The following is a 12,283-nucleotide window of genomic DNA, read 5'->3' as shown; positions in this document are numbered from 1 at the left end:
TGATTTATCCAGCAGTTGGATTAATCATCTGTTGAAAAGCATTTTAACTGGACATTTATAGGTGCTGTTAAGATGGTTTATCACTCTAGCAAACAAATAAGTTGACGGTCCAAAAACAAAAATTTATTCATAACCTGAACCACTAGAACTGACCACTAACAGAAAATGCTTGTTTCATATGTTTGCAGCCCCTGTTGAGAGTCAAACAAGGTTGATTCAGTGATTAAGTGACTGAATGGTTAGGATCAACTATCAACATAAGCAACTTAAAGGTAAAATGTATCATTTCTGCAGTCAGAAGTGCTTGGGTGTGTTAATCTTGGCAACTAAATTACTGATGAAAATGTTATTTGACATAGGATTTTCTGATTAAATTAACTTTAAACGAATGAAGAACTTTATGATGATGATACATAATTCTGAATGAAAACAGTGTTGATGAAAAGATGACAAAAAGCACTGCTAGATTATTACTAACAACGTTTTTTGAAGAAGAAAAGTCTAGGAACATTATTACTGTTTCAGATCATCTAATCTGGTCATTGTCATTTCATCAAACTAAAATTAAATGTAGATTAAAATGGACTAAAATCAATGACTATGACTGTGTGATGGTAAGATTTTTTTTAATGATTTTGAAAGACTCAAGTCTCATATGCTCACCAAGGCAGTCTTTGTCTTCTGTTGTTGTTGTTTTCAATTTTAATATATACACTACCAGTCAAAAGTTTTTGGACAGTAAGATTTTTAACATTTTTTATTATTATCAATATTTAAAATAGTTGAGTATTTTTTTTCCATGATTGTTTAATGAATAGAAAGATCCAAAGATCAGCCTTTATCTGAAATAAAGTGTTTCTAACATTGTAGAAATGTTGTAAAATCAATACTTTTATTTTGCAAGGATGCTTTAAATTGATCAAAAGTGATGATTCCTAAAGAATCATGTGACTGATGTGAGTAATGATGCTAAAAAAAATTCAGCTTTGAAATCACAGGAATAAATTATATTTTAAAAGATATTCAAATAGAAAACAACGGTTTTAAATAGTAAATATTTTTCTAAATTTGACTCTTTTTGCTGTACTTTGGATCAAATCTATGCAGGCTTGGTGAGTTTTCTTTAAAAAACATTAAAAATCTGTCCAAAAGCTTTTGACTAGTAGTGTTTTGAGAATTACATAAATATTGGAAATTGGAAAAGTTGCTACTTATGTTTTTATAATAGCAATTTGCATATACTCCAGAATGTTATGAAGAGTGATCAGATGAATTGCATAGTCCTTCTTTGCCATGAAAATTAACTTAATCCCAAAAAAAACTTTCCACTGCATTGTTAAGAAGGCTTCAGGGCGTCCAAGAAAGTCCAGCAAGCGCCAGGATCGTCTCCTAAAGAGGATTCAGCTGCGGGATCGGAGTGCCACCAGTGCAGAGCTTGCTCAGGAATGGCAGCAGGCAGGTGTGAGCGCATCTCCACGCACAGTGAAGCGAAGACTTTTGGAAGATGGCCTGGTGTCAAGAAGGGCAGCAAAGAAGCCACTTCTCTCCAAAAAAAACATCAGGGACAGATTGATCTTCTGCAAAAAGTATGGCGAATGGACTGCTGAGGACTGGGGCAAAGTCATATTCTCTGATGAAGCCTCTTTCCGATTGTTTGGGGCATCTGGAAAAAGGCTTGTCCGGAGAAGAAGAGGTGAGCGCTACCATCAGCCCTGTGTCATGCCAACAGTAAAGCATCCTGAGACCATTCATGTGTGGGGTTGCTTCTCATCCAAGGGAGTGGGCTCACTCACAATTTTGCCCAAAAACACAGCCATGAATAAAGAATGGTACCAAAACACCCTCCAACAGCAACTTCTTCCAACAATCCAACAACAGTTTGGTGAAGAACAATGCATTTTCCAGCACGATGGAGCACCGTGCCATAAGGCAAAAGTGATAACTAAGTGGCTCAGGGACCATAACGTTGAAATTTTGGGTCCATGGCCTGGAAACTCCCCAGATCTTAATCCCATTGAGAAATTGTGGTCAATCCTCAAGAGGCGGGTGGACAAACAAAAACCCACTAATTCTGACAAACTCCAAGAAGTGATTATGAAAGAATAGGTTGCTATCAGTCAGGATTTGGCCCAGAAGTTGATTGAGAGCATGCCCAGTCGAATTGCAGAGGTCCTGAAAAAGAAGGGCCAACACTGCAAATACTGACTCTTTGCATAAATGTCATGTAATTGTCGAAAAAAGCCTTTGAAACGTATGAAGTGCTTGTAATTATATTTCAGTACATCACACAAACAACTGAAACAAAGATCTAAAAGCAGTTGAGCAGCAAACTTTGTGAAAACTAATATTTGTGTCATTCTCAAAACTTTTGGCCACGACTGTACTTTTTAATGTAATTCATTCCTGTGATGGCAAATCTAAATTTTCAACAGTCATTACTCCAGTCTTCAGTTTCACGTGATCTTTCAATAATCATTCTGATATGCTGATTTGGAGCTCAAGAAATAATTATATTACTATGAATGTTCAAAACAGTTGTGCTGCTTAATATTTTTGTGGAAGCCATTATACATTGTTTTTCTGGATTGTTTTACAAGTTCTGACGAACATGTTTTGTAACATAATATATGTTTTTACTGTCAATTTAATCAATCTTTGCTGAATAAAAATATTAATTTCTTTCAAAAAGATCTTACTCATCCCAAATTTGAAATTTGAACGATAGTGTATTTCTGGCGCAAGACAAAAACCAAATATGCTTCTCCAAATAATAGAAAATGAAAAGTCTTGGAAATTTCTTTCTGCAATTTTGTCTGGTGCCGGAAGTGATGCAGAAATGGCACACCTCACTTCTGAAGCACTTCAGGCTTAAGTGCCACATTCATAGAGATGTGGAAACTGGCTGGTTTATGGGTTTTGCTTTCCCCTGGGTGAAAACCCACATCCTAAACCACCAGCTCATATTGTAACAGAACAGAACAAAGAATAGTCAGAGGAATGGTGCTGTGATTGCATATATATTTTTGCAAACAACATGCTCAGGTTTGTGCGAGTTGTCCAAACCAGTGGTTTGAACAAGAAATGTGACTCTTTGCGGTGGCTTCGTATTTCTGGCTCGGAGGAGGGAGAGGAGTCACCCTGCCACAGTACACGGCATGTAATCAATCTCAAAAAGGAAATTATTTCTTGAAACCTTAACAAATAATACCAAGATTTCTCTCTGTATTTTTCAGACACTCTGATTGCAAAATCTCTAATGGTACAAAAAAGCCCCAGTAATATAAGAGTGTGTATGAGAAGCGTAATGAAGGACATTTTTCTATTCCCAGTCAGGTTCCCCTTGAAACTTCACCAAATATCTAAGTTTGCTGAAGCTGAAAAGGATCAGCTGCACCATTCCTGTAACTCATGAGACATTCAGGTCTGCCCTTAAACACTTGAGCACAGAAGTGTGACACATTGATCAATGGGCACGTCTCAAACAGAGACCAATCTATCCAAGTTAAAGCCACTTGCCAAACGGATGCCGTTTCAGCAGTAATAAATCCCCTGTGGCAGACGGCCCTAACATTTGGACCTCACTTCCCGCTGCTAATACAGCCTACTGACATAAGTCACTCTCAAAAAAATGAGTGAGACAGCAAGATGGAGAGAAAATGTGTTCCCTCTGTGGAGAGGACGGAGGATATGTGAACTTGATGTTCATAAGGCATTATTGATAATGCACTAATGCAATAATGCATAAGGCATTACCCATGAGACATATTTTAGAAGGTGGGAAAAACTCACTGTGAAGAAGTAGTTTATTAAAAAGAATAATATTTTAAAGGTTCAAGGAAAAGTTAGAAAAGTTATGTTTTACTTACTTTTAGTCATGTAATTTCAAGGCTGCATAACTTTCCTTCTTCTGTAAAGCAAAAAAAAAGACCCCATGAAATCAAAATTGAAGTTTTTTGGTTTTTAGTATGAATGTTAACTTTAAGGTTATCTACAAACTAGTGTGCTCCAAAACAATGACAAAATTCACATTTACATAAGTATTCAAACTTACTGTCTCTAACTTCCACCAATATGGATCAACGATTTTGATGACATCACCCTGCACTTCAGCTTCTCATCAAACTTTCCGTCCAATCAAATACTCTCCCCGCCCCTTCACAATATAAAATAGACGCTGAAGCTGCAGCTGAATTTGGCAAGTTGTTCACAGAATTTGTATTTTCTGTATGGTGAATGAATGGCACATACACTGTAAAAAGTTTTTACCAGATTCAACTTAAAAACCTCAGTTCAAGCAGCTAAGTTTTTAAGTTAAATCAGCTTAAAACTACAAGTCATTTTAACTTATTACAATAAAAATTAATTGATATAACTTGTAAGTTTAAATGACTTAAGTTGATTTAACTTAAAATCTTAAAGGCAGCTGCTAAACTTTTTTAAGGTTTTTAAGTTGAAACTGGTGAAAACTTTTTACAGTGTAGTGCACTAGGGGATAGGAAACAATTCAGACAGTGTAAATATGCATTCTATTGGGACAAATGAAGCACTTCAGTGGAACTTTAAAGGTCCACTGAAGTGCCTTGAAACACGCAGCGTTATTCTATGTGGTGACGTACTTTTAACTGAAACAAAAACATATCGCTAAGCACCGCCCACTTATTTTGAAGAGCCAATAGCGTTCCATTAATATCTGCTCAGGCCAGAGCCGTTGAGCTCGTAAAGCCGCATTTGTAAGCTTATGACAGCAGTCTAATAAATTACCCCATAGATTCAATATGAAACTCTTGCTAAAACAAAATAGTGATCATAATCATGCTGAGGCCGTGTAGTTTAATACATGCCGATCGCACATATGAGCGCATATGATCTGCTCCATGTATTGCGTCTCTGTGTAGGGGGCGGGATGCTACGGACTCTAGAGAGCATTTGATTGGTCAGAATGTTTGATGAGAAACTGAAGTGCACGGTGATATCATCAAAATCGTTGATTCATATTGGCGGAAGTAACAAGACAGTAAGTTTTGAATGCCCGTATCTTGTAAAAGCGAATCTTGTCATTGTTTTGAAGCACACTAGCTTATAGATAATCTTAAGGCTAATATATTCATATTAAAAGCCCACAAACTTTAATTTTGATTTCAGGGGGACTTTAAAAAAAAAAGAGTCAGTGAACTGAATTCAAGAGTTGGATCAATAAAAGAATTGTTCCTTTGAGTCAATTAAGTCCATTGAACTTTGTATACCAATAATGCAGATTCATTCAAAAATTGAGATTCAACTCAAGCCCAGTTCACACTACACGATTTTAGCCTGATTTTGGCACAATATTCTTGACATTTACGGAGGCATGTTTATAATAGTCACAATAAACTGCATTATATTGAAAAGAGCTGTATCATTTGTGTTTCAGATCACAGTGGGTTTCAAAGACAAGAGGTTTTGTAAATAATAACATTTTTTATTTTGGGGTAAACCATTTCTTTTAAGATTCTTCATCTCTCTACAGACTCATGCAGTGATTTCAGAACAAAGAGCAGATATATAAATCTACTGTACATCAACACTTTATTCAACTGTAACATCTCTTTCCTGCTTTCCTCTCTCCTTTTTCTTGTGGCCTCTCCTCTCTCTTGTTGAAATATGCATGCACTCTTTCCGTCCTTCCCTCTCTCTGATGGACACATTAGGGAGGATGGTGTACACCAACATGCCATCTGAAGTCCAGCATTTTAGATGCTGTCATTGCCCATAAAACATTTAAGCGTAGTTCTTTTCCCACAGGCACTGCAGAAAGACTTGTAATTAAATGAACAGCTTGTCCGAAGGATTAAAAAAACACCTGTCAATCAGTGCTGTTAATTAGGTATAGAGCATCAATGCTATTTGCTAGCCTGTTGTTTAGATTAGTTTCCATAACAGGTTCTGATCCATAAATAATGGAAGATTTTCACCCTGAGAACTAAAGAGTAAAAGTGCTTTTGAATGAAGGTCCAAGAGTTGCTCAGTAGGAAGCAAGAGCTTTGAGTCTTAGGGTCCTCGTGTGCTGCAGATCTAAGCAAGGAAGTTTATTTTCATTTCAGGTTCAGCTGAGGTTGTGCATATTAGCATTTATGTCAGGGTTCCTCAAATCTTGTGCCCTGCATAGCCTAGCTCCAACACCTGAGCAAGCTCATCAAAGTCTTCAAGATCCCTAGCAATGTAATCCAAGGCTACACTTCTGATGCGAAAGAGTACTTGTGCGCTGTGTGAGAGGCGCTGCTTTGGTGTGTGCGCTCAGAAAACCAACCCTTCGCAAACAGCTTGATTGACAGGCAATCTGACCAATCATAATGCCAAATCCACCATTATGTCCGACAAACAAATCAGACAGGAGAGTAGATTAACTTTGGTGGACTTAAACTTGAAAAATTGTGTGTACTGACGTCTTTCCGTGGTTGAAATAAAATGTGTCTGATTTCCATTCATGTTTATTTAACAAATAATACCAAGATTTCTCTCTGTATTTTTCAGACACTCTGATTGCAAAATCTCTAATGGTACTAAAAATGTGAAAGTCAATTGATATAATAAGGCAATACAGTGATGTCACAACACACTAAAGAGCCACAAAATGGTACTCGTTGTTTGAATTTTTTTGAAAAATGACAAAATTTTAAAGCTGAGATCTTGAGATCTGTTTTACTAACAGTATGCGCCAGCATAGACCGTCTTTTGGCATTAAAATTGTACTGTTAGGTTTTACTAAAGATGCGCAGTGAAGAATTAGCGCTGAAAAGGCATGGACACAGTTAGTGTTGCGCCTGACCTTATTGAATATGCATTTGTAGGAGTTTCCCTTTCAGACGCAAAAATAATGGGAGGAGAGTATTCAAGTTGAATCACGCAACGCATTTTACTAGCATTTGTGCTAGTCAAATTACTGGCATTTGCATCATTATTTAACACCCAAAAAGGCATCTCTTAAACTATTTTGCGCTTGAAATGGCTGCAATTACTGTTGCTAAAAGGAGGCACTGCAGGGAACAGAGAGCGCGTGGTAGAAGGGAGAGGATTTTTTCCACTAATTTATTTGGAATGCCAAAAGAACACATTATTCGAACATATTGTTTGCCAAGCCATGTTATTTTTAATTTGCTTCAAATAAAAGACGACTTGGAAACCTCAACTAGGAGTCACGCAACACCAGGTCTATCAAAACTTCTAGCAAACCTTCATTTTTTGGCCTCCGGTTCTTTTCAACGTACTGCGGTTTCTTTATTCTTTATTTGTGACTACGCTAATTTGCACTGCGCTTGGTATATTGAGTTGGTCAATATCTAAATGAGATGTTGCGTCTGTGTTCTTTAATTTGTGCATTGTTAGTAAATCACCGGCAGAAACTTCCCTCCCATCTGCGCTAATTTGCCATGTTTAGTAAAACTGGCAAAACTTGTTTCATACCAAAAGTAACCTGCTCTGTCTTGTCTGTCGGCATGTTGTTGGTTTCCTCTTTATTCCGCAATATTTTTCGCTGCATGAGAACATGATGTGTAGTGTGGTAGCACCATTGTTTGTCGGACATGGAAACACTAACTAAATAAGGCAGATTTTTGAAAAGGGTCAATTGAGTTCTTTTATGTCGTCAAATTTATGTCTGCTCTTCTCTTACTTCCCAATATTGACATTTTTAAACGTTTTATGAGACATGCAGCAAATATATGAATGTAGCTTTTGTCCCAGGATAGATCCATAAGCTATGATACAGTTCAAATGTACGCATTTAACCTCCTAACCAAGCAGCAGATTTGTTCAGAATGAATCTCTTCCCAAATCCCTCCCTAACATTTTCGTCTTATTTTTATTCACTGACGAAAATGTCAATAGATTTGCGTCATTTTTGTAATTCAAAACGAGTTTTATTTTGTTATCGACTCGTTATTGTTGGTGAAAAAAAAATAAAAAAAATAATTCATCAACTAAATTAACACTTCAAGTAGGTGAGTATGATCTAGATTTGAGCTAAACTGTGCAGGGCAGTGGCCCTCCAGGACCAGATTTGAGGAACCCTGATTTATGTTGCTTTGTCGGCCTGTTGTATCCTACTAGGGCAGACAATTTCGACATCCTGAATGCTGGAAGCATCAGTGACGTCTCCCTCGCTCCCCACGCTACTCCTGGAGGACGCGCTGTGCACCAGAGAGGCCATATTTTGTCCATAGAGGTCTCCTATGTAAAGAAAAGGCATGCTAAGATTAGGCAGTTTTTCATCCTCTAGATGGAGCTGGTCAGACTCCACCAGGGCTTTCTGTCTCTGGTAGTACTTGGAGAACTTGTTGAAGATGATAGTGATGGGAAGGGCGACTACAAGCAGGCCGCAAATGATGCACAAGGTGGCGATGAGCTTCCCAGCCAGCGTGACAGGATACGTGTCGCCGTATCCCACCGTGGTCATGCTGATCGTCGCCCACCACCAGCCCACCGGTATGGTCTGCAATTCCGACTCATCGTCCTCTTTCTCCACAAAATAGATGAGTACTGAGAAAATGGAGATTCCCACGGAAAGGAAGAGGAGGAGGAGTCCGACCTCGTGGTAGCTGTGACGGAGCGTCGCCCCAAGTGAACGCAGCCCGACCGAATGCCGTGCCAGTTTGAGGATTCGAAAGATACGCATGAGGCGCAGGATTTGCACAACTCTTCCTACATTCTCAAGCTCCTCGCTTTCCTCAGCATCCATGGTTTCAAATGCCAACGTGGCATAAAATGGAACAATAGATGCAAAATCAATAATGTTTAGTGCATTGCTCAGGAATTTGCACAAACATGGCGTGACAGCCAATCGTAGGACGAACTCGATAGAGAACCAGAGGACGCAAAAAGTCTCGAACACATCCAACACCGGGTTCTCCACTTCTTTATCATTAATGTCCACTTGGTGGAACTCAGGCATGCTATGAACACACATGGCTATGATACTCATCAGTACCACACTCAGCGAAAGCACCGCCATGATTTTCGCAGAGAGCGAGTATCCTGGGTTTTCAAGTCGCAGCCAGAGTTCCTTGCGCTTCTCTGAGCACCAGGTGCCTTCAAACTTTTCCAAGTCTTTGTCAAACGCTGATAGTTCCTCCATGGATGAATCTAAGCTGTCCTGCAGCTGGTTCTGTGGGTCATCGTCATTTCCCCAGTCGTTATCTCCATCATACTCTTTCTGTTCTTGAAATCTGTTGCTGCAGCAAGTGTCCAGGTGAAGCTCTTTGATGCCCCAGTATTCCAACTCCTGGCTGAAGCTAAACACGCACAACTCCTCCATAAGGTGGATCTTCCCGGTATGGTAAAAATTCAGCACGTAGCGGAAAAAACATGGATTTCGGTCAAAATAATACTCGCGTTCGGCTGCTGCATAGTCATCACAAACCTGGAGAATAGCAGCCTCTGAGCTGCAATACAGAAGTTGGGCCAGTCGCGTGTGGGGAAAGCGTTGGAGGACCACTCGTTCCACTTGCTGCTTAAAGCCGCCGACGTTGAGGTTGATGAAGCTCTCCTCGGGGCCTTGGCGGTGCAGGACCTGCCCATACACCATGATGGATGCCAGTGCATGAAGGAGTAAGTAGGACTGTTGGGCTAAGCAGTTTCGGAGAGACTCAGCTATGGCTGCATGCCTAAAACAAAGAAAAGAAAAGCCTGATTAGCACTGACCTGTTGCTATCGAAACAACAAATTCCTGCTCACCTTTTTTTTCAGCACTTCTCGCCACTGTACTGAACTCAAGTGTATGACAAGACAAAAACTTAATTAGATTTAAATACACAGACCGAGAGACAGACAGACAGCTAATCTATTATATACTGCTTCTAACTGTAACAACTGTGATGGGATAAAAGCATTCTGAAGCCCAAATCAGCCTTTATAGCTGCTAATGGATATTGATTTTGTACAGTGTCGTAAACAAAAACTCAGTGATCATTATGAGCATTTTAACACTAACTCTGACTTTCTCTCCCAGCAGTGCTGAGCACAATATCATGTCAAGATTTCAGGACTATTCAGTGAATACTTGACAGTTCTGATGTGCAGTGCTTTGGTAAAGTTGACATTTTTATTCTGAGATGATAAAACATTTACAGTGGGGTCTAAAAGTGTGAGACCACTTGTGAAAATACTCATATTTTTCTTTTTTATTAAAAACATCTTTATCATCAACATCAAGTGTGATGAATTGAACATTTTAATTGCATTAAAAAAACATTAAATATTATACATTTATTAAAAAAAGAAGAAAAAAAAGAATTAAATGTAAAAAAAAAAATCAGAATTTTTGTGTATTTGAACACTTTCCAACAATGACTGTATGATTTGCCATCTTTTCACACTGAGGACAACTGAGGGACTTATATGCAACTATTACATAAAACTATGCATTAAGTGCCAGGGGTGTAAACATTTGAATGGAATGAGGATGTGTACATTTTTCTTATTTTGCCTAAATTTTTTATTTTTTTTATTTAGTACTGCCCTTCAGAAGCTACAGAAGATACTTACATGTTTCCCAGAAGACAAAATTAGTTAAATTTACTCTGATCTTCAAAATCAACTTAATGCATCGTGTTTCCTTCTGAAGCATCAGTGAGCATTTAAGTATTCCGTAATAGTTGCATATGAGTCCCTCAGTTGTCCTCAGTGTGAAAAGATGGATCTCAAAATCATACAGTCATTGTTGGAAAGGGCTGAAATACACAAAAAAGCTGACAAACCAAAGAATTTGTGGGACCTGAAGGATTTTTGTGACGAACACCGGGCAGATTAACTGTTCAGGACAAACAAGGGACTCACAAACGACTACCACAAAACAAAAAACAAACAAATTTAACTATTATTTTCTCTTGTGGATTACTATAAACATTTTTACTGAATAAAATATAACATGCATTTTGTATGATTCCTCTTATTTTAGTAAAATAATTAACATTTTGCAGATTCTGCAAGGGTATGTAAACTTTTGACTTCAACTGTTTATTGTTTCTTGCTTTAAATAAGATTTTAAAGTCTAGATTTTCAATACGGTCCAGACTTTTAGACCTCACAGTATGCAGTGATAACTCAACAGATTTGATAGCAACAGAAGCAACTGTATAAAAAGAAAACGGCATTCTCACAATAGACCTCAAACACCTAACTGTTAATTGCGGTTACAATACTGAGTTTCTAAATGACATATATACAATTGTTGATAAGTTTCTGCAAGGTGTGTATAAGTTCTTCCGCCCTGCCTGATCGAACTCCAGCACCAAGGACAGCACTAAAGTTAAGTTAAAAAAACATCCCTGCGTAACCCAAACTACTCAAAACCAAATATAAGAGATTACCTGTTTTCCTTTCCTTTCAGACGGCATCAATGCACTGCAAAGACGTTCGGTGTGGATATTGCCATCTTCCAGCGCCTTCCTTGGTGAAGTCGAGTCCGGTGTGCGCTCGTTCGCAGTACTTGCCCCATGTCCCGCAGCAGACTGTGTCGGGTGGGACACTTGGCACATAGTGTGCCGCTAACGCACTCGCTGTGCCTCGGGGCAGCTGCGCGTCCGTGCGTCACTGGCCCGTGGCAACTGGAACGCGCTTGCGCTTTGCTTTTCAGGACGCGCCTCCACAAGCTCCGCGGAGGAACAATGATTGAGTGAAAAATAATGGTGAGGTGAAATCAGTGGTAGAGACACTCTGACCACCCGTGAAGGCCAGTTAAAGGATAAGAAAACTAATAAAAGACTGAGATTAAAAATCCCTTGAGTTAGCTAACAGTTACTGCTGAGGAAGACGACAGAGGTCGGTTGCAGTTTGTGAAAGAAAAGTGAAAAGAAAAGAAAGAAAGACACTGAAAAGTTTAAGGGGAAACGACTCGTCGTCTCGTTTCTTCCATGAGCATCAAGTGTGTCATTTTAAGAATTAGAAATTATTTCAGGACGGAAGGATATCAGCATCGACAGGCGACTGAAATTACTTTAATGAGTGTCAAGTTACCATGTAAACAGCGAGTGGTCTGTGAACGCGTTCACTTTCTTCAGCTGAAGTAATTCTCCCGCGCAGCACTTGTCGCACGAGCAAAAAGGAATTGACAGACACCGCCCTCTAGAGGCCGTCAGGAGTACGCCGTTTAAATGTCACCTTAAGTATGTATTTTTAAAATAGGTTTAGGCAAAAAAAAAAAAAAAAAATGAACTATTATTGTCCAGTAATTAACAATGTCGTCAGTTATGCTCAGAGAGAAAAAATATGAATGTATCAAGCATATGCAACAAGTAACAAAATACATTAA

The 12,283-nt window shown here is 38.7% G+C and overlaps 1 protein-coding gene across 1 annotated transcript in view; it reads right to left on the bottom strand.

Moving 5' to 3' along the window:
* The window catches only part of LOC141325887 (delayed-rectifier potassium channel regulatory subunit KCNS3-like), a 41,984-nt gene extending 32,425 nt beyond the window's left edge, over nucleotides 1–9,559 (bottom strand). Inside the window, exon 1 of the mRNA XM_073834613.1 lies at nucleotides 8,083–9,559. Within this exon, the coding sequence (XP_073690714.1) occupies nucleotides 8,083–9,559 (1,477 nt within the window). The remainder of the gene's footprint in view (nucleotides 1–8,082) is intronic.
* Nucleotides 9,560–12,283: the final 2,724 nt, after the last annotated feature.

The sequence above is a fragment of the Garra rufa genome, chromosome 2 (assembly GCF_049309525.1).
Source record: "Garra rufa chromosome 2, GarRuf1.0, whole genome shotgun sequence".
NCBI classification, from domain to species: Eukaryota; Metazoa; Chordata; class Actinopteri; order Cypriniformes; family Cyprinidae; genus Garra; species Garra rufa.
This window is presented reverse-complemented; position numbering and strand designations above follow the sequence as displayed.